General features: G+C 48.1%; 1 protein-coding gene, 1 long non-coding RNA gene and 1 other non-coding gene across 3 annotated transcripts in view; 1 reads left to right on the forward strand and 2 right to left on the reverse strand.

Annotated features, from left to right (window-relative positions):
- LOC105922658 (zinc transporter 6) overlaps nt 1-10,688 on the forward strand; it is a 75,526-nt gene extending 64,838 nt beyond the window's left edge. Inside the window, exons 10-15 of the mRNA XM_036126315.1 lie at nt 1,023-1,071; nt 7,192-7,311; nt 7,422-7,524; nt 7,608-7,655; nt 8,562-8,630; nt 9,545-10,688. Of these exons, the coding sequence (XP_035982208.1) occupies nt 1,023-1,071; nt 7,192-7,311; nt 7,422-7,524; nt 7,608-7,655; nt 8,562-8,630; nt 9,545-10,132 (977 nt within the window). The 3' untranslated portion in view covers nt 10,133-10,688. The remainder of the gene's footprint in view (nt 1-1,022; nt 1,072-7,191; nt 7,312-7,421; nt 7,525-7,607; nt 7,656-8,561; nt 8,631-9,544) is intronic.
- Nucleotides 2,752-8,597, reverse strand: LOC110367741. The gene is made up of 2 exons (XR_002427691.2): nt 8,515-8,597; nt 2,752-2,939 (listed from the first exon to the last, which is right to left on the reverse strand). It is a non-coding gene; the product is annotated as an uncharacterized LOC110367741 (long non-coding RNA).
- Nucleotides 10,689-18,200: 7,512 nt separating the features above from the next.
- Nucleotides 18,201-18,274, reverse strand: trnat-cgu. Its single transcript has one exon. It is a non-coding gene; the product is annotated as a tRNA-Thr (tRNA).
- Between the last annotated feature and the right edge of the window lie 2,904 nt (nt 18,275-21,178).

Genomic DNA, 21,178 nt, shown 5'->3' on the forward strand with positions numbered 1-21,178 from the left:
GCACTTCCCAGTACAGGATTTGGACCAAACTGACAGAGTACAATCACCCGGTGATACTGAACACAACCATGCTAGCGGCTAACGGTTAGCATGTTGCTAACCAGAAGTAGCTTTAGAAAGGTCCTACCAACTTCTGCTTAGCCGGGGTTGTTCTGCCTTTACAGACAAATAGAGGGCTACAGCTGTGAGGGAGTCTCCATGACAACCCTTTTAGCCAGAGGCTTCTAGGAGGTCCATTGACTTAACATGGCACCTTTCGAAGGGCACTGTGGGTGCTGTGAAGACCGTAGGAAGCTGAAATTCGCAGTGTTACTCCCTGTTAGTATTTTTGACGGTACCACGAGGCAGGCGCCTTGCTAAATTTCTTCAGAATTTTTTTAGTTGTTCTTAATCTTCAAATTCTTCAATTTTTTAAAATTTTTCAAATTTTTCAAATTCCTTCAAATTTGTTCAAATTCTCTAAATTTCTTCTAAATTTTTTAAATTCTTCAAGTTTGTCAAATTCTTCAAAATTTTCAAATTCCTTCAAACTTTTTCAAATTCTCCAAATTTCTTCAAATGTTTCAAATTCTTCAAATTTTTCAAATTCTTCAAATTTCTTCAAATTTTTCAAACTTCAAAATCCTTCAAATTCTTCTATTTCTTTCAATTCTTCAAACTTTTTCAAATTCTTCAAATCTGATTTCAATGTTTTCTGCATCTTCTGCTCAATCATTCTGCAGATTAGCATTCTCACTGCTGTTTCGCAGGAACAGCCTTTTCTAGTTATTATTATTATTATTATTATTATTGTTTAATTGTTTTAATGTCTATAAATGGGCCGCCCTGTCTTAGCCGGGTGAAGCAGTGAAAAAGCAGCAATAGCCCAGAGGAAATGGATCAGAACCTCTGGGACTGAGCAGAGAGCGAATAGCTATAATGTGTCCGGTCCGTCTAGACGTTCTGGGCTTCAGGCGGTTCTGGTTCTGTTACAAAGTCAGAGCTCAGCTGGATCCCGTTGATCTGAATCTTTCTCCTTCCAGCGGCCACCAGCAGCTGGCTCCAGGAACACGTGGCGGACCTCAGTCGAAGGTAAGACCTCCTCTTCCTCCTCCTCCTCCTCCTCTTTTTCCTCCTCTTCCTCCTCCTCCACCTCTTTTTCCTCCTCCTCTTCCTCCTCCTCCTCCTCCTCCCTCTCTCCCAGGGTTCATCAGACCCAGATATTCAGCGGTTCCATACATCTGGACTGTCCCACTGACCTATAGTCCAGTGGGTCCTCTTTGATGTAGTTCTGACCCAAAGCCCGGTCCGGGCTCTGAAGGTGAGCGATGAGGCAGCAGCTCTCCGGGTCCGGGTCACTCCAGGCCACAGCCTGCAGAGTTGTGCAACAGAGCTGAGCCGTGATTGGCTGCGGGGGCAGAAGTGAACAGGACGTCCCAGCCTAGTTTCCACTGTGTGTGTTTAATGTGTGTGTGTGTGTGTGTGTGTGTTATTGTGTGTGTGTGTGTGTGTGTGTGTGTTGTGTTAGTGTGTGTGTGTGTGTGTGTGTGTGTGTGTGTGCGCTGCAGAGATGTCCCCGTTCAACCTGAACCGAGTCTGGGGGCCAACTGGGTTACATAAAGCCTGCTGCTCTGTTGGCCTCACCAGCCAGCAGCCTGATATGCCTCTGCTCCGCGCGTGCACGTGTGGGCGTGCACATGTGGGCGTGCACGTGTGGGCGTGCACGTTGCTGCTGGGGAGGACAGAGAGCGAATTTTAAAAAGCAAATGTTTCCTGAGAGGGAAAGAAGCACCATGACCTCACGGTTACTGCTGAGCGTGAATTATAGGGTAAATATTTCTCTGAGACTGAAACTTTTACTAAAATATGAAATTACTTCCCGTACCGCCTTTATTTATAAAGCACTTTATAATAATGAAGTTCTGGGCACACAGCAGAAAATAACAGTGAAATTAAAATAGACAATAAAACAGAGATGGGCGCTCTGGATTATAAGGCGCATTAAAGGAAGTCAGTCAAAGTTAAACGTGTTCACAATAACTACCAACTTTGTACCTTAAATGTAGTTAAACACTGTTAGTAATTAGAATTAATAACAAGACAGAGTCAACCTCTGGATGTGCAAACAGTGTTGAACTGTGACAGAGGAGGCCTGAGGGGGGGGGGGGGGGACCATTACCAGACTAAAAGTTAGAGAACTTTAAACCGGATCCTAAAACGTACAACAGGGGAAGATATAGAATTACTGACATCGAGAAGTTCTCAATAAAAACCGGACCGGGCCTCGTGGGTCAAGGTTCTGATGGGTTCAGATCACAGTTTTAAGCAGTAAATGTCTCTTCATCTTCTATTTTATCACTAATTGACTCATTTTCTGCACGTTTCTGCTCCGCCTTAAATATGTCCAAACATTAAACCCTCTGGCCTCCTGGTGCACCTGGAAGGTGTGCAGCTCCTGCAGGTTTGGCTTCATGTCTAGACGCTGGTGGCCGAGCAGAACCATGCGGTCCGATCCTTTGGCGGCACGGTGAATCTGTTTGCGTCGCACCTGCGTTGTTTGCACCTGTCGGAGCAGAACCCCGTTAACTCGGCAGCCTAAAGGAGCTTATGGGTAATGAAGATCTGCTCCTGCGCCGCTGCAGACGACGCGTCTCGCCATAAACCGATCAGAATCCTCTTAAATTCCCGTTATCCATCGTTAGCGTGTCAACGCTGATGGAAGAATATCGGTTCTGACGCTTTGATTAGTTGCTGGGGAAACACTGGGCTGGATTATGTTTGCCTTAGTTTTAATCCCGAGCCGAAACACAAACACACACATGGTTTTATGTCAAATTATATCGATGCATCAGCAGAGATTAACGGCTCGCAGGGATGGGCGGGTTCATCCACTTCCTGCCTGCATCCTCGCCTCTAACGCTCAGCTTCACCCCCACCTGGGGGGTCATCGCTGCTTTTACCTAAAATGAATCACAATTCATCAAAGATAAATCAGATTATGATTAAACTTCCACCCACAGCGTCACAGAAAGCGCTGAGCTGCTTATTTCATTTCAAAGTAAAGCACAAAGAAGCGCAGAGAGCCATAAATGACATTTCAGACTCAAATGCAGGAAACATTAAAAAACATATTTATTTATTTATTTTTTTCTTATCTTTTATAAATTTTTAAGTCACAGACCAGTGGGGCAAGATTTAACATTTCAGTAGTAAAGTAGCCCAGATGTAATTACTGGATAAAAAACTAAAATCTGATTTATTTTCAATTTCTGAACCGATTCTTAAAGAAACTACCAGCGTCGCTCTGAACGCGTTCCATGATTCAGTCAAATTTAGCTAGCCGCTGCTTTCCCTCATCCTGACCACACCAAACCCTCCACTCATCCAACACCTGGCCCCGCCCCTCAGCGGCTCATGGCCCCGCCCCTCAGTTACCCTTGACCCCTGTGTTTTCATTCCAAGCCAGAATCATCCTGATTAAAGGTCTAATGGAGAATCTGAGTTTCACTTTCTGAACAGAGGCACAACATAGATTAAAGTTCTTGTTTACATTGTCTGAGATGGACCGGCTGCAGTCGGTGCCGCTAATCTTCCACAGTGGATTTAGTGGATTATACCCAAATAAACAACATTGTTTGAAAACTGCTTCTGTTTTTGCTCAGTTTATCTTTTCTGAAGTCTGATAAAAATGAAAAACAGGACATCTGTGATCAGTTCCCTGCTTTAGTGACCTCATGACTGGAGTCCTGCTTTCTGGCCCGGTTCTGCTGGCTTTCAGAGTCCAGAAGTGACTCCCAGAACCATCAGCGCTCAGCAGGACTGGATTATAGGAAGAACTGGAGTTTCAGGTTTGCTTTCAGGCCCGGCCCAAAGCGGCGGTCCGCATTAATGATGTGTTGACGTGGATGCTAAACACCGTCTGATGTGTTGAAGCTGCGCTTCAACCCTCGACACCTTGGAAGGAAGACGGCCCGCAGCGTTCGCTTCTGACACGTCAGCAGTTCAGGCTGACACTCGGCCCGGCGTGACTCTCATCGACCCGTTTGTCTGTTCCTGGACCACCGGGTACCCAGCGCCACTCTGGGACGGCTCTGTTTGGTGATTTTTCAGGCCGTTTGCTTCTTTCTGTTGTTGGGTTTTGTCCTCCTGGACTAAAGGAGCGGTTTTGCACGTCTGGGTGGATTCACTGACCTGCTGCAGCGCCGGCAGAACCTCCTGGAGCCGCAGAGGAAGTTATGTGGGCTCAGTTATTACCAGTGAGAATGTTTCTAACTCTAACATGAGTACAGCAAAGACAGTTTTATCTTAACATATTTTAACGTTTGGCGTGAAGTTGATTAGACGTATAATAAATGTAACAAAGACAGATCCGCCCTGCAGAAACAGGGAGGAAGTGCAGCTGCTAGCCGTGTTTCCATCATTTTTACGCACATTTTAATTTAGCACGTTAGAAACGGTTCATGGAAACAGGAAACTTCTAAACAATTTCCCCAGTTTGGTGAAAAGCTTTTTACGCTGCAAGTGGTTTTTGGATTAAAGCTCTGTTAGCTTTGTTCGCTCTGGTAGCTCTGGTAGCTTTGTTACCTTTGTTATCCCTGTTAGCTCTGATAGCTTTGTTAGCTCTGGTAGCTTTGGTAGCTTTGTTAGCTCTGCTAGCTTTGTTAGCCCTGTTAGCTCTGTTAGCTTTGTTAGCTCTGTTACCTCTAGTTAGCTTTGTTAGCTCTGGTAGCTCTGTTAGCTTTGTTAGCCCTGTTAGCTCTGGTAGCTTTGTTAGCCCTGTTAGCTCTGTTAGCTTTGTTAGCCCTGTTAGCTCTGGTAGCTTTGTTAGCCCTGTTAGCTCTGGTAGCTCTGTTAGCTTCTGTAGGTTCTGGCTCCACCAAGCAGACCTCCTTCCTGCAGGGACAGACTAACCCAGATCATCCCTCCTGCTCTATCGTGCTTTGTTGCTCCCATCTGCTGATATCTGACTCCATGTTCATGGGAAAGCAGGTTCAGTGTTGCTGTCAGCGGTGAAAACATCTGGATCTGATGACCGAGGAGCAATGGATGAGTTGAACGGTTTGACCTCCTCCCACTGAGCAAACGTCTGTCAGATTAAATCGGCCACGACGTCCACATCAGCGGCCGGCGCTTCTAAAACGGGCCGGGACGCGCGGGGACGCCCTCCCACGCCTCGTCTGCACGTGTCACATCGCATTAGGACAGATTCCTGCCCGAGTGCCCTTCAGCCAAGTCCCAAGCCGTTACCAGCCCCACAGGTGGTGGGAAGCAGACCCTTTCTTCTTCTTCACCAGCCTGAATCACATCAGCCTGAAACACTGAGTGGTTCTGCTATGGATCACCCTGGTTCTGACCTGGTTCTGACCTGGTTCTGACCTGGAAACGTTTTTAATTATCCAGAACCGACAGATTCTCTCTGAAACCCACGTCTCCAGGGTTCTGCTGGACCCGTCTGGCTCCTGTTCAGAGATTAGAAAGTTTTATTCTGCCGTTTGTCGCCGCGTGGCTGTTTCCCCCTGTGGTTCTGCTGAGAGGTTCTGGTCATCCAGATTGTTGGTTCTGGTGTCTCTCATCTTCCTCTGGACAAACCTTCATAGATTCTTTAAAGGGGTTCAGTTTGCTGGCCAAGCAGGCAGGACCACCGTGGTAACTGGACCAGCTCCAGGTACCTTTGTCAGTGTGGGTCGGTACCAAGTCAGCTGGAGAATAAAACCAGCATCTCCAGTAAAGAGGGAAGCATGAGGAGCTCTAGAAGGTCCTGGTAGATGTCTCCAGTGACTGTGGACTTCAGAGAACCCAGTGGACCAGAACCAGCAGATAACGCGGCGCCCCAAACTGTCACTGGCTGTGGAGATTCTGGACCCTCCAGACTCCGGACCTTGATTTCCAGATGAAATGCAGAATTTACTCTCATCTGAAAGCAGAACTTTGGACCTGGTGGGTCTTTGGTACCTGGGTCCAGTCAGCAGTCTTCTCCATGGTGGTGCCTGGAGTTAATTGGCTCGTTAGGGAATGTTTCCCTGTGTTATAAATCTATATAACGTAGAAGTTTTCTGAGATGAGGGACGACACGGTCGATATTTATAGCTGTATCTGTTCCCAGAGCCTGGATTTTATCTCTATTCATCGTTATAAACAATAACAATCATTAATATTAATGCCTTTCTCATTGTTTAAAACATCTGTTTCCTTCTCTGTTCTGGGTTTTCTCCTCCATCATCATGTCCAACCTGATCTGACGGTTCTGCTCTGGTTTTAGTAGCAAAACATTTAATTGTTTCTGAAACCTATAAAAGTAAAAACTATTTTAAAAAATGATGTGATTTTCGGTCACTGAGCCTCAGTCAGAACAGCTGCCTGAGTTTCCCCAGGAACCAAAGCTTCACCCGTCTCTCCTTTAGGGGTAAATCAGCAGTTCTGGTGGGAAAGACGATAAATCTGCCTCCACACCGTACCTGTTATCTGAAGGCTGATTAAAAATGGCCGACTGGTGGGAGTACACCGGTGTGGTCGTTTTATCAAGGCTGCGAAATCTAAATAATATCAGGGAAATAAAATCAGCTAAACTCTAGAACTGTCGACCCAGAAGTTCTGGAAACTGTAAAGTTCTGGATTAATGAACATATGAAAGTTGCTGCAGTTCAAACCCTTCAGCCTGATGAAGACCCGTCCTCCGGAGAACATTGTTGCTCTGCTTCAAACCCGACATCTACGGGTTCCTGAACCTCCTAATGTTTCTGGACCGGTCCAAGCCCTGATTCCTGACCGGACCGGTTCTGATCTGTGGTGAACGGACCTTCCCAGCAGCAATGATGGTTCTTCAGCTTCCAGCTGCTGGAGGTTTGACCCGGTTCTAACCTGGTTCTAACTTGGTTGTGATCCTGGATCTAACCCGGTTCTGACCTGGTTCTGACCTGGTTCTGATCCTGGTTCTAACCCGGTTCTGATCCTGGTTCTGACCCGGTTGCTGTGTTCTGTCTCCAGTCTGTGTGGTATTGTTCCGGGCCTCAGCAGCGTCCTGCTGCCGCGCATGAACCCGTTTGTCCTAATTAACCTGGTTCTGACCCCGGTTCTAACCTGGTTCTGACCTGGATCTAACCCGGTTCTAACCTGGTTCTAACCTGGTTCTGATCCTGGTTCTGACCCGGCTCTGACCTTGTTCTGACCTGGTTCTGACCCGGTTCTGACCCGGTTGCTGTGTTCTGTCTCCAGCCTGTGTGGTATCGTTCCGGGCCTCAGCAGCGTCCTGCTGCCGCGCATGAACCCGTTTGTCCTGATCAACATGGCCGGAGCGCTGTCCCTCTGCGTCACCTACATGCTGATAGAGATCAAGTAAGCCTTCCCATCATGCACCTCTGCTCCTCCAGCAGGAGAGCCTCAGGTCTGTCGCCGCGCTGCCTAACCTCCTCCTCTTCCTCCTCCTCCTCCTCCTCTGCGTGCAGTAACTACGCGGCGGTGGACACGGCGTCGGCGGTGGCCATCGCCCTCATGACCTTCGGCACCATGTACCCGATGAGCGTTTACAGCGGCAAAGTTCTGCTGCAGGTCAGGAGGACGTCCTCTGAGGTCCGGTGTCTCTGCAGCAGCAGCCCGTCTCTCATTACTGTCCTCCCTGTCTCTCTGCACAGACCACGCCCTCACACGTCATCGGCCAGCTGGACAAACTCCTCAGAGAGGTGAGGCGCGCCCCCCCCCCCCCCCCCCCCCCAGGCAGCCATCTTGGTTTTAAGCTCTGCTTCTGCTGACTAAGGGAGGCAGGAGGTTCCTCCAGGTGTTGCTCATCAGGTGAAACCAGCAGCTGTCAGCGTTGTCCAGGTGTGTCAGAGGTTAAAGGTCATGACCCTGGAGCAGTTCTTCTCTCCAGAACTGATCCAGACTCTGGGTCAACGGGACCAAAGGAGAGAAGTTGGGCCTGAAGAGCAGAGCTGCTGGTCTGGACCGTCCTGACGTTAAATCACACAGAAACTCCCAAAGTGAACAGAAATCATTTTATGATTGATGAATTATTAATAAGAATTATTTAAAGCTGTCTGTCATCATGTGTGTTTGGATCAGTTCCATCACTGCTGGGGTCCAGGTGAGCTCAGACCTCATCGCTGGGCTGCTTCCTTCTTGTTTTAAATGTTTTACCTGTTTCTAAATTAATGTTTTAACCATAGTTTTTATCACCTGCTCTTCAGGATTTAGTTTGAAAGCGCTTTATAAATCTATTATTATTATTATTAGTAGTAGTAGTAGTAATAGTAGTATTAATATATTTGTATTGTTATTAGTAGTAGTGGTAGTAGTATTAGTAGTAGTATTATTGTTGGTAGTGGTAATATTATTAGAAGTATTATTACTTCTATTATTATTATTAGTAGTAGTAGTAGTAGTAGTAGTAGTAGTAGTAGTAGAAGTATTATTAGTAGTAATATTATTATTAAAAGTATTATTAATATTATTACTATTGGTATTATCATCCCAGAGAAATTAGTCAACATTTTTTCAGTCAGACCTAACCCAGCAGGACGTTTATTAAACTCAGAGAGGCACTTTGATTCCTGCTGACTGGTTCGTTCGTTCTGTTTGTGTCCAATCAGGTGTCGACTCTGGACGGGGTTCTGGAGGTCCGTAACGAGCACTTCTGGACCGTCGGCTTCGGCTCGTTGGTAGGTGTCTGAGCGCCGCCCGTCTGTCTTTGTCGCCGGTTAGATTCCCGCTCCCTCCGAGAACGAGTCGTTCATGCAGACTCTTCCTCCGCAAACAATAAAAAATACCAAAATGAGAACAGAGTCGGGTAAAAAGTCCAGCTTTGTGTGAGCTGTCTGAGCTCTGACTGATGGTTCTGCTGGAAACGGGTCTGAGCTGCAGCTTCATACCGGGCCGGGCTGAACATTCTCTGCAGGGACGGTTCTGGATCTGTAGGGCAACATACCAACAGTCCTTCATCCTAGATTTAACTAAAATTCAAAAGTGAAATGTTGATTTCTGCCTTAGAAGAGGAAGATTAAAACACTATGATGAAATAAACGTGAAATCATCGTTAAGAGATGAAATAATTCATAAAATACCTCAAAGTAAATAAAACCCAGGTGTTCTCAGCAGAGCTGTTCCTCTCAGCACCAAAGCAGCCCTGCGTGTATTCCTGCTTTTATTCCTGCTTTTATTCCTGTGTTAGTGCATCAGAGCGTCCCTCAGTACCGCCCTCGGCCTGCGGGGGGCGCAGCCTCCCTGTTTACCTCTGTTTACCCTGCTCTGATGGCCGTCCGCAGCTATCGATGCCCCAGTAGTGGCTCTTGTTGTCATGTGTGCATGTTTCTGCTCGCTGTTGGCCCAGCGCTAACGGAGCAGCTGTCCAAACCCATTTGACCCCCCTGACTGCACCCGAGCCCCCGGGCCGCCCGCCCGCCTGCTCTGCTCCTCTGCTTTCCACGGCTGAAGCTTCCCGTGAGGAGAGGGAGCCGAGCGTTTAGTGTCGCTGGATGTGCTCTTTGGGTCCTGCCCACTTGTTGAGTCTTCTGTTTTCTCTCAGCTGTACGACACCTTTCTGCCTCTAACCTGTTTACCCCCCCTCCCCCCCCAGGCCGGCTCCGCCCACGTCCGGATCCGCAGGGATGCCAACGAGCAGCTGGTTCTGGCCCACGTCACCAACCGGCTGCTGCCGCTGGTCTCCACGCTGACGGTCCAGCTCTTCAAGGACGACTGGACCCGGCCCCTGCTGAGCGGCGTGCTGTCCTCGCCGGCCGCTCCGCCTCCTCTGGCCCCCGCCGAGAGCTACGCCTCCTCCTTCCCCCCGGCGCCGTACCCGTCTGCTGTGGCGGGAGGGGGTTTCGACCCGCTGACCTCCACCCCGTCCAAACCCAGCAGCCCTCCCCCGGAGTTCTCCTTCGACACGCCGGGTCGGAACATGCAGCCGCTGGTGCTGCCCGCTCCGGGGCCGCACACCCACAGGCCCTACGGCGGCGTGGGGCTCTCCTACGGGGCGCCGCCGTACGCGGGGGTGCTGGGTCAGGATCCGGCCCGGCCCAGGCAGGGCTTCGGGGCGCCGGGTCTGGGCCTCCCCTCCTCTCAGAGCTACAGGACTGCCTTTGTAGGCGCGCCGGCTCCGCTCCGGTTTGGAACCAGCAACCCGGCGGCCCCTCAGTCCCAGTACAGACAGTACCGGCCCTGACTGAACCCGGCCCAGACCGTCAGGCGGGTCGAGGGAGAACTGCTGGTTTTGGTGTCGGTGGCTGCAGAGAAGCAGCCAGAACTTATTTATTCAGGGAAACGAGCCACCGGGTTTTTGTTTGTTGGGTTTGATGATAAAATCACAGCGAGAACGACCAGAACCTCCAAATGGGTCTGACTGTAAAGCTGGAAAAAAAGGTTTGAATCAAAATAAACTTTATTCAGAAGGCAGTGATGAAGACCTGGCGTGGTGCCGCCCTGTTGATGAAGATCCACTGAGGAGAAACAGCTCTGAGGAAACTTTGAGTTTAATAAACCTTCAAAGTGATAAAAATGAATCTTTCTGACCTCAGAGCTGTTGGTCCATTCACACACAGAAACGTTTCCAAATTCAGGACCAAAAATCTGACGCATTTAGTGAAATATTCTGTTTATTTTGTACCAAAAACATTTTAATAAATGAATCCCGTGTTTTTCTGCAGGTCACCATCGTCATAACCGTCTACTTTTTACTTTTAAACCACTTTAAAACAATAAACATTCCACCAGGATGGGGATCAGTGTGTTTCTGTTTAATGAGAATCTTCCCGGGAACTGAATGGCCACCAGAGGGCAGCAGCGAGGCATCAGGCAGTGACCCAAGCGTCTGACAGTTAAAACCACAACGTCCCTCCAGACTCAGTCAGTGCATTCTAGATTTGAGCGTCTTTGGTCTTAATCCCCAGTGAGTAAAGGCCGTGTTATTGTTTTCATTTCAGATAGTTTTGTGTCCGATCTGTCGACTAATCCTTCCATGAATAACTGGGAATTAAGATTGTATTTTCTATGAAATCTCATTGGAGGCGCCTCTCTGGAAAACCTACATGCAGGATTCTGGCTGTGGGCAGAGCAACATATTAATATAGCAGATTATGTAAAAACATGCACTGCAGCCATATATTAAAAAATGTAAATGGAAATCAGAGTTGTGCTCGTGTTTCAGGATGGATTTATAGAAGAAGCTGCAGTGGAGCGTTGAAACCAGAGGCTGGGCCACTGGTCTTCATCATGAGTTTGCCGGGCTAACTCTCTGTGACCCGTTTGGTGGTTCTGGGCTGAGGCGTGGCGCTGCAGGAACTGGGTCCGATTGAGGCAGCAGCAGAACTAGGACTGGGTTGTTGGAGAACCGCATGTTGTGACGCTAAACATAGCTCACAACATATTCCTATATTTTAGGATTCATTTTAAAATTCTTATGTTTGTTTTTAAATCATTGCATAATCTTGCCCCAGCTTACCTCACTGAGCTTCTTCAACTCCACATACCCCATCGGTCTCTCAGGTCAGCAAATCAGCTGCTCTTGGAGGTACCGAGAACAAAAAGGAAGCTCAGAGGGGACAGGGCTTTCTCTGTTATGGGCCCCAAATTATGGAATGACTTACCTTTGCAGGTCAGAGAGGCCCCTTCTCTGTCCACTTTTAAAGCTCGTCTTAAAACCCATCTATTTAACTTGGCTTTCAACACCAGCGAGATCTAGTTTAAAGTGTATGTCTTTGTTTTTAAACTACTTTTAATTATAATTATTTTTATTTTGCTGTGTTTTTGGATTGTACAGCACTTTGTATCAACTGTGGTTGTTTTAAAGTGCTTTATAAATAAAGCTGGTATGGTATGGTATGGTAAACGGACTGAGTTCATGTAGCGCCGCTCTGGTCCTGAGCGCTCAAAGCGTTTTACTCCACAGCCACACCCACTGACCTGCACCGATACCCAGATTGGTAAGTGCCTTGCCCAGGGGCACATTACCATGGGACAGGGGGAAGCTGCAGGGTCATTTGTACCGATGTGCTTTACGTCAACAGGCCTCACGTGAGGGAAACCCAGAGGAAAAGGAAAACCCTGTATATGCTGCTCCTTTGACCAACAGCTTCTCTTACTGTAATATTTCTTCTCTGCTTAAATCAGTCCATAAACTATCACCATTATTCTTCCTTTCTCTTTAGAGTTTTACGTCGGTTTGCAACCAACTTAAAGAAACATTACCGCCACCTACTGTTCCGGAGGATGGTCTGATTATTATTATATTATACTGAATGTTACTGAGGGAAGTCTGTTGGTGTTCTTGTTGTTTGACCGGACATCACACACTATACAAGCAAACCGGTTTTATCTATGATTTTTTTTTATTATCGTGTTTAGTGTCTCTGAAAATCAGCTGACAATTTTAAATCTTCCCATGTGTACTAGGCATTACCAACCACCACCATAATGCCTTGGTTTCCCGTAAGGTCGATAGGAACGTCGATGGAGACTTCATGTGAAGTTTACTAGCTAATATGTTGAGTTTATAAGATATTTTATTAATCTGTAAACACTTTATAACTCGTTCATAAGTGGTTATTAGGCATTAAGTGTGAACAAGAGACAACTGATCAGTCTGTGTTTACAAGGTAGTAACTAACTCTGAAATGTTGAAGCAACTAGATCAAATATAAAGTTGAACAGATTAGGCTCATTTGACAAGAAACTGTTTAATTTTCTGTCTTGATCAACCTTAATGCATAATAACTTATGAATGAGTTGTAAAGTGTTTACAGATTAATAACATCTATAAACTATCAGCCATCTATAACGGCAGCCTTATTGTAAGTTGGCACCATCATTTTTACTGAATATATTTTTTAGTTTGACAAGGTATTAATATGGAATGGATTTTGAGTCATATCCCTGTCAGATGGGAGAAAACTAAGCTCTCAGGTGGAGTGGTGGAACGTTCTGGATGACATCCTGTAATATTTGCATATCAAACAGCATCTGTGCTCTTGTCCCTCCCCTTTTGCCTGTTCTCCGTCTCACTGGAGCAACAAAGCAGGAGCGTCTGTGTAAAACAGGAAAGGAAGCTTCAACCTGACGTCTTATTGGTTCTGGTCTAGAGATCAGGTCTGTGTGACGTCACATCTCTGTTCAGGTAAGTTTGAGACGTTCCCTCTTCATATCACCTGGTTACCGTTGGCGACTGAAAACTGGTCTTTATGAGATCCATTTTGAATAAATGTTGGAGCAGGGCACCACCTAAAACATGCAGGACAGGGTGTTGGGTTTCAGCGCTGGAAGCATGGTTTCCATCAGCAGAGCTCACATTACTCAGAACCAACAGGTTCACGTCTGCAGGGGCCTGAGGTCCTTGTTAACCAGGGTCCGCTTGGCTGGGTCAGCAACAGTGAGAAGAACAGCGTCGGGTTTCAGTCCAGGATCATTACTGGGATGAACCTGCTGCCAAACGGCACAAACACAAAGCGGCCCGGCTCGCCTGCTGAGCCCAACAAAACCTCACAGCCTGGCAGGGACCGGTCGTTATTTAGTGCCCCAGAGTCACATGACTGCCAGCAGCCAATGGGCCGGACCGCCGTCCTCCCGCAAACTTGTCCGATTAGTGATTTTCAGAGTGGTGCTGGGGTGAAGGGTCGGCTCAGAGTTGTAACTGCTGACCCGATTCCTGTCCGTCGGCTTTGTCCCCAGAACGCTCTGATGGGCGGCGGTCTTCCTCCTGCTGGATCAGTTTAAACAGAACCGGTGATCCAGCAGGAGGAGGACCTCACCATGGGGGAGTCTCCATTTTTCAAGCAGTAATGGGCTCGATGACTGCAGGTTTTCTCCTGAATTAGACCAAATAGAGCAACTAGAACTGGCACCAAATATGACCCGATTGGGTCAGAGAAGCTTCATTTATCATCAGACCGCTTGGTTTATGTCGGGTTTAGGCTTCATTTGAACCAACTGAGTACATACTGTCAGAATAAAAGAAAGCACACCCTCAGTTGAAGCATTTAAATACCAGGATATAATGAAAATGATCCGGTTCTTACTGGCTTCCACATCTGAGATTCACTAAAACACCAAACAGATTCCAGCCTGTTGTTATTTATTAGACAGACATGAAACTAAAGTGAAAAGGCTGGAAAACTGACTGGATTTAACAGGGAACGCAGCAGCCTGGAGGTGATCAATGCATCAGTATCTGATCATCATGGCTGTAACAGCAGGTTTGCTGCTCAGGAGCAGACAGGTGAGGTCAGCCCAACGCCAGGCTGAGAGCATCTGCTACGATCTTAGAAAAGCGTCTGCTGCTGCTGCTGCCTGTCAGTCTGAAGGCTTGTAAGTCTTTTCTCTATCGTCTCAACTTCTGCAAAGACATTTGTGCATCTGGATAAACCCCAAACATCTGGAACAATTTCTGCTGGACAGAGAGGAAATGTTTTCACCACCTGTCAAGCATTGGGGGGTTGCGGCTCAATTTGTAGCTGCTTTACCTGGACTGGTTGTAGTCCCTGAGTCAGCCTTGAACTGATGAACTGAAGACGTCTGGAGTCACATGTAGCAGCGGCCTAGTCAAAGTCCAGACCAGAGCTAAAAGAGGCTGTGGTGGGACCTTCAGAGAGCTGAGGTCCAGGTGGACAGAGGGGAACGGCAGCGATGTGAGAGACTGAGACATGAAGCTGAAGCTCTGGATTCAGCTTCCAGATCATCAGATCATCAGATCCCGTCTGTGAATCTAAATGTCACCAAACATTCCATCAGGAGGACAGTAGAGACTCCTCTGGTTCCTGGACTCTCAGCGTTAGGAGACAAATCTGAAGCAACCCCAGAAAATGAAACGTTTTACACCCAGACAGGAGAAAGTGGACATTCAGCATCATAGGCCAACATTTCCTCACCTGTCAGGTAGGATTTCTAGTATTTGTTACACTGTTCAGACTGAGGGGACATGAAGTCGCTGCCAGGGACCTGGAGGACCGTCTGCTGCCAGGTCTGGGTTTCAGGGAGCAGAATCATGGCTGAGCCCGTTTAAGTGCCTCGTCTGAAGAATTTCATTTCCTCTGTAAAAGAGGATAATCTGTCCTGTGTTGTAGTTGTGGAGCTTTGGGGGAGATTGTGACCAAACAAAGCGTGTTTTGGCCTTTAAAGCTTAACGGAGCCTCTGGTTCCTGAGCTGTGGATGTGCTCAGCGGCTCTAAGCCTCTGAAATAAAAACGCTCCTGCGCCGTTCAGGTCTGGAGCTGTTGGCATTAGAGCCGACTCCGTGCTTTGTTTCCAAACAAACAGGAGAGCCTCGGTAATCTGGTGAAAATCCCCGGAAAACGGCCCAGATCTGAGCAGAACCGCTTCAGAACCAGCGGGCCGAGCGACCAGGAGGAGGCCTTCTAACCAGACATGGTCTTCATACGTCAGAGTTACGGGTCAGAGCAGGAGATCACAGCAGGAGCGGAGATGTTTTAGCAGCAGATTAACATAAAAATCCTAATCTTACAGAATTTAAATGACTTTTAGGTTTAAAACACCAAAAGCAGCTTATTAACTGGTCTGAGGTGGTGGCGCTGGTAGGTCCGTCTCCTCCAGGTGACTCTGAAGGTGTTCCTGAGACAAACGAAGCACAGATCAGCCTTTAACCAGGATGTCCCGGGTCTCCTCGCTGTGGGACGGCCCGCCGTCCAAACATGGCGTCCAGAAGTCGGCGTCAGCCTGGTGGGGAGCTGTCCTCCAGAGAACGGGGCTCATGGCCTCCCTGAGCTGCTGATCCACCTCCTGTCTCCAGGTCTCGATCTTTCTGTCCTGGTCCTCGTCTCCGTCGCTGTGGTCCGTGGCTGAAGGAGCGAGGTCTGGGGGGGGGAGACCAGCTCCCTCCTCAGGGCCGCCGGGTTCTGCCCCAGAGCTGAACGTCCCCTCCTGGACCTCCGGCTCCATAACGAGGAGGCCGGCTGGCTGAAGGACGGTTCTTCATCCTGAGTTTAACCACTAATAAAACACCAAAACTGCAGATGTTTCTGGAGTTCTCAGGCTGTTCCCAGCCCCTCACACACCTGGCAGCCAGGTGAGCTCCTCTGCCCCACGCCTGGACCCATCTCCACCGTCTCCGTTCTCAGGACCCTGAGGGCCGGCTGTGTTGGTGCAACGCTGCAGAGGTGGTGATGTCAGAGGTGACAGCAGGCAGCCTGGGCCCGGTGAACTGGAGCAGAAGATGGGAACGTGACGTGGGCCCTCCTGGCCCTCTGGGGGGCCGGGCCGCGGACGTATCAGATGACCCCCCCCCCGCGGGAGCCGGCGGCGCTAAAACAGTGAAATTGCGGCGTTAATCTCCTGAGCCGTGTTGTGTAACACTGGCAGGGAACACGGCGTTCACGCAGGCCGGATCGCTGCATCTGTTTACTGCGACCTGCAGATTAAAGCAGACCTCACACTTCAGATAAAGACTAATCCCACACAAACACACGATCTGCCGCCAGCAGCCTGAGCCTCTGACCTGGAATGGCTGCAGGAGTCATGGCGGCGCCGCCTCCGTCCACCGCTCTGACCGGTGCTCCTCAGGAGGTGAGGAGAGGAATGCAGAGACGCTTTAATCTGCAGCAAACGGCTGTAGGTGGCAGCATGAGGAGCAAACTAACCTCCACAGACCTGCATTTATCTGCCTCAGGGGGAATCCTGGAGAAGAAGCAGCTTCCTTCTACCCCCGCCTGTCCTCACCTGAACCGGCTGCTCAGCTCTTCTAATTTATGCATCTTTCATCAGGACGACGTGTTCAGTGGATTAGACAATATTTTAAAATGATTCCAGTCATTCCATCACTAAGGGAAACTTTATATTGACTATAGACTGAAATACTCCAGCCTTGAGGATTCTTCCACTTCCAGCTGGTGAAAGCACAACATTTAAAATATGTTTATTAGCAGCTTAAAAGGCTCTTATTTTAATACACAATGTTTGGCTCACTGAAGCTAAATGGTGCTGTAAGTTTTCTTTTAAACGTGTAAATCAGCCTAATAAAGAACCGTCCTCCATCAGCTGCATGGAGCAGGAAGCTGTTCAGCTCCACGGTGCAGAGTTACCGTCTGTAGGGCCTAAATCAGCAGCTGTATCACAATACCATTAAAATGATATATTTCTGTCTAAGCAGACATTCAAATAAAAAACATAATTTTAAATTAATAATAATAGATCACATTCAGTCTCATACCTCATGAAATTCAAAGGTGCATCTTAAAAACAGTGATGTGAATCGATGTTTTTAATGTTGCATCAACATAATTGGATCATTAATCATTTAATTGATGTACTGTTACCCCCTGAAGCCTGAAGTCATCCTGATCCGCTCTGACAGGAACATCTCCAGGAGCAGCCATGTGCCTCACCAGGTAACAGGACTGCTAACCAGGCGCTGCTGGGATTTGAACCCAGGACCTTCTGTTTACTAGACGGACACTTTGACCAGCTAAGCCACAGCGGACACCTTAGAGACCTTCCAGCCTAACGGTCGTGTTTTAGGTCTGAGGGAAGAAGCTGGAGTCTCTGGAGAAAACCCACACATGGGAATTAAACCCAGGACCTTCGTGCTGCAAGGCAGCAGTGATGGTCGTCTCCTGCAGAAACTGTCTAGTACGGGTGAGGAGACAGCGAAGGGCTTTTATAATGATGATAAATGGTGGAGATGGTTGCCAGGTTGGGCTTCTTTAGAACTCGTTGGCTGGAAAATGAGAGGCGTTGGTCGGGTTCTTCACACTCTGGAGAACCTGCTTATTTTCACGCTGAACCCCTGGGTGGTAATTGTTGGGCTCATAAAGGGAGCTGAGGGACCTGGAGGTGACGGGCGTTGACACCGACATCAAATTAAATTACAGCCAGCGGTTGTCTTCACTTCTGGAAGCCGCTTCAAAGCTTTGTGAGCGCGGCGTTCTGGGATGTTTGGACTGGAAACGGGTCAACGGGGAGCAGAACACAATGGAGGCGTTGATTAGTCCAAACAGTGCCCACATAGGAGCCTGTCACAGTCCCTTAGATGCAGTTTGACAAGCGCCCAGCTCTGGGTTTACTGAGGCCGCCTGAGTCCAGCTGCCTGACCCAAAGGTCTGAATCCCCCCCCCCATGGCTGGGTCTCCCTGCATCTGCAGCCAGGTCTGCAGCCTCAACCCAGCAGTACCAGAGAACCACCCACTCCCACCTGGTCAGTAAAGCCCACAGCCTGCTGGGTTATACCTGGAGACTGTCAGGCCACAGCTTAAAGATAATGGACCGGTATATGAAGAACAGTTCTTACAATGAGGCGCTGCTGGGATTTGAACCCAGGACCTTCTGTTTACGAGACAGACGCTCTGACCAGCTAAGCCACAGCGCCTCCTGCTTCAGCCTTTTCTCAGAAACAGGAGCTGATTGGATGTGAAGCACAGATCAGACGAGTTAATTTCTAAAGTTCTTTTCATTAACCAGACGATTCAAAGTGCTGAACATGAGCAGAAATCAAGAGGAAAGGAAATCTTCACACTCACTAATAAGCTGAGTAAATCATTGACTAGACTTCTTTCATGCGTCAGCAAACATACAGAAAGCATGAAATCACAGCGTTTAATAGTTTCTATTCATAATAAGAAATAAACTGGGTAAATCTTTTCTAAATCACAACTAGAAAAACATGTTTTGTTTCATTGTTTCACCACAACCAGCTTCACTGAGCGAGCAAAGGTTCCCCCAAATAAACGGAGCGATTCAAGTGGAAAGAAATCAAACCGTGGGAACAAAGAGAACCACTTAAAACCAGATGTTTACGTATGTTCTGCCTGTGGATCAGAACCTTTTCACCTGTTTTACGTCGTACTTCCATTCTGATGCCTGATGTTTCACACCAGAACCGTTCCTCGTTAGGACACTGAACCCTTCTGGGCCCGTGTGACAGCTGGACGGTCCCGTGACCTTAATGTGTGCTTTGATCGTTAGAACAGCAGAACGTGGAACCTTCAGACGTCTCAGAGGATGAACCAGGCGGAGGAGGTCCTCGGTTCTCCAGATGAACGTGGAACCTTCAGACGTCTCCCCCGTTAGAAATGTCTGTGACGTCTGAAAGGAAGCAGCGTGGATGGTGTAACTCAAAGGCAGTGGATTTGTCCACAGTGTGTGAACATCTGCTCTTAGCTGTTAGAAACTGTGATATAATAAAGAAGAGTTCATTTTAAAATCCTTCTTATTGTTAAAGGTTCAGACGGCTTTGGTCCTCTGGATCCTCAGAGAAGCACACAGAGCCAAATGAAGGTATTCTGGTTGGTAGTGAAGGAGAAATGTGGTGACTTCAGCCGGCAGGTGTCAAAGGTCACAGGCGAGGCGTAGCAACACCTGCAGGTCAGAGGCGGTGCAGTGTTTGTGCTGCAGCAGCAGGGCGGCGCCGGTGAGCCGCAGTTAGAGTCTGCAGAGTTTGACGCTGATGCTGTTTGACGTCTCGCCGCCTCTCTGCTCAGCCACAGTCAACACAGAGTGCTTCACTCCCATTAACAATGCATGGTGTGTGTGTGTGTGTGTGTGTGTGTGTGTGTGTGTGTGTGTTTAAAACAGGTCGGCTTTTCCCACTCCTGCATGTGATCCTTCCTGCTGGAGCTGCAGCGTTTCTCTTTTTATCCTCAGCTGTAATGATTCTGCTCTTCATTTATTATAAAATGTCTCCTCAGGCTGAATCAAGCTCCTCCCTGGTGGAGCTCTAGTTTTTACTACAAGCTGTCTCTGAATGCTCAGGCATGGACGTAGAGTCAGATCCTAGCTTTAAACGGATTTGGACCACAGTGAAGGAGAATTTCTGTCATTTTAGACAGAAAAGAGCGTCTTGAATGGAGCAGCAGATAAATAAATCAGGGCTCCACCTGCAGCAGGGAAGGTGTTGCTGTGGGTTGTCAAGATAAAGAACATTAAACTCCTGATTTATTGATCCTCAACGTTCTGGTGAGATCCTGTGAAGCCTCAGCTTCTATGCTAGAGAAGAGTCAGCTGAGATATGGATGGATGGATGAAGGATGGATGGATAAATGGTGAATGGATGGATGGATGGATGGATAAATGATGGATTGATGGATGGATGGAAGGATAAATGATGGATTGATGGATGGATGGAAGGATGGACGATGGATGGATGGATAAATAATGGATGGATGGATGGAAGGATGGATAAATAATGGATGAATGGATGGATGGATGACAAATGGATGGATAAATGATGAATGGATGGAAGGATGGACGATGGATGGATGGATGGATGACGAATGGATGGATAAATGATGGATGAATAAATGATGGATTGATAGATGGATGGAAGGATGGACGATGGATGGATGGATAAATAATGGATGGATGGATGGAAGGATGGATGGATGACGAATGGATGGATAAATGATGGATTGATAGATGGATGGAAGGATGGATGGATGGATAAATAATGGATGGATGGATGGAAGGATGGATAAATAATGGATGGATGAATGATGGATGGATGGATGGATGGATGGATAAATGATGGATGGATGGATGGATGGATGGATGGTGGCTGGATGGATGGATGGCTGACGGATGGATGGATAAATGATGGATGGATGGATGGCTGACGGATGGATGGATAGATAATGGATGGATGGATGGATAAATGATGGACGGATGGATGGCTGACGGATGGATGGATAAATAATGGATGGATGGATGGATAAATGATGAATGGATGGCTGACGGACGGCTGATGGGGGTCAGACCCGGCAGCGGGTGCAGCAGCGGGGGCACTGGGGGCCGGGGGGTCAGCATGTTTCCACAGAGCAGCGCCCCGGGGGCCGAGGAGGAAGGGTGGGGGGGGGTGGGGGTTGGTGCTGGAGGAGTAAACAGGGCCAGACACGAGGAGCATGTGACCTATTTAGGCTGATGTGAAGGTCAGGCTGTAGGAAGAGAGGAGGAAATGTTACATGTGAAGCAGCTTGTCTCAGGACATTACATCCACCCCACTGAGCAGACAGAAGCAGCCGATACAGAACAGTTTACCGGACATAAGGTCCAGATACAACCCGCAAGAAAGAGGAACAACTTCTGGAGATGTCTCTGATCAGCTCATCGGGGGAATTCACACTTTTACAGTAACCAGTTAGCTTCCTGCTCCACGTGGTTCTGCCGTGGTTCTGAAGGTTCTAGACTGGAGTCTAACCTGAGGTCTGGTGACTTCTGGCCACAGGTCCTGACTGACTGGGGCAGGAATCTTCTAGATCTCTGACCACGGGTCATTTAG

This window comes from Fundulus heteroclitus, chromosome 22, assembly GCF_011125445.2.
Source record: "Fundulus heteroclitus isolate FHET01 chromosome 22, MU-UCD_Fhet_4.1, whole genome shotgun sequence".
Classification (NCBI taxonomy): Eukaryota; Metazoa; Chordata; class Actinopteri; order Cyprinodontiformes; family Fundulidae; genus Fundulus; species Fundulus heteroclitus.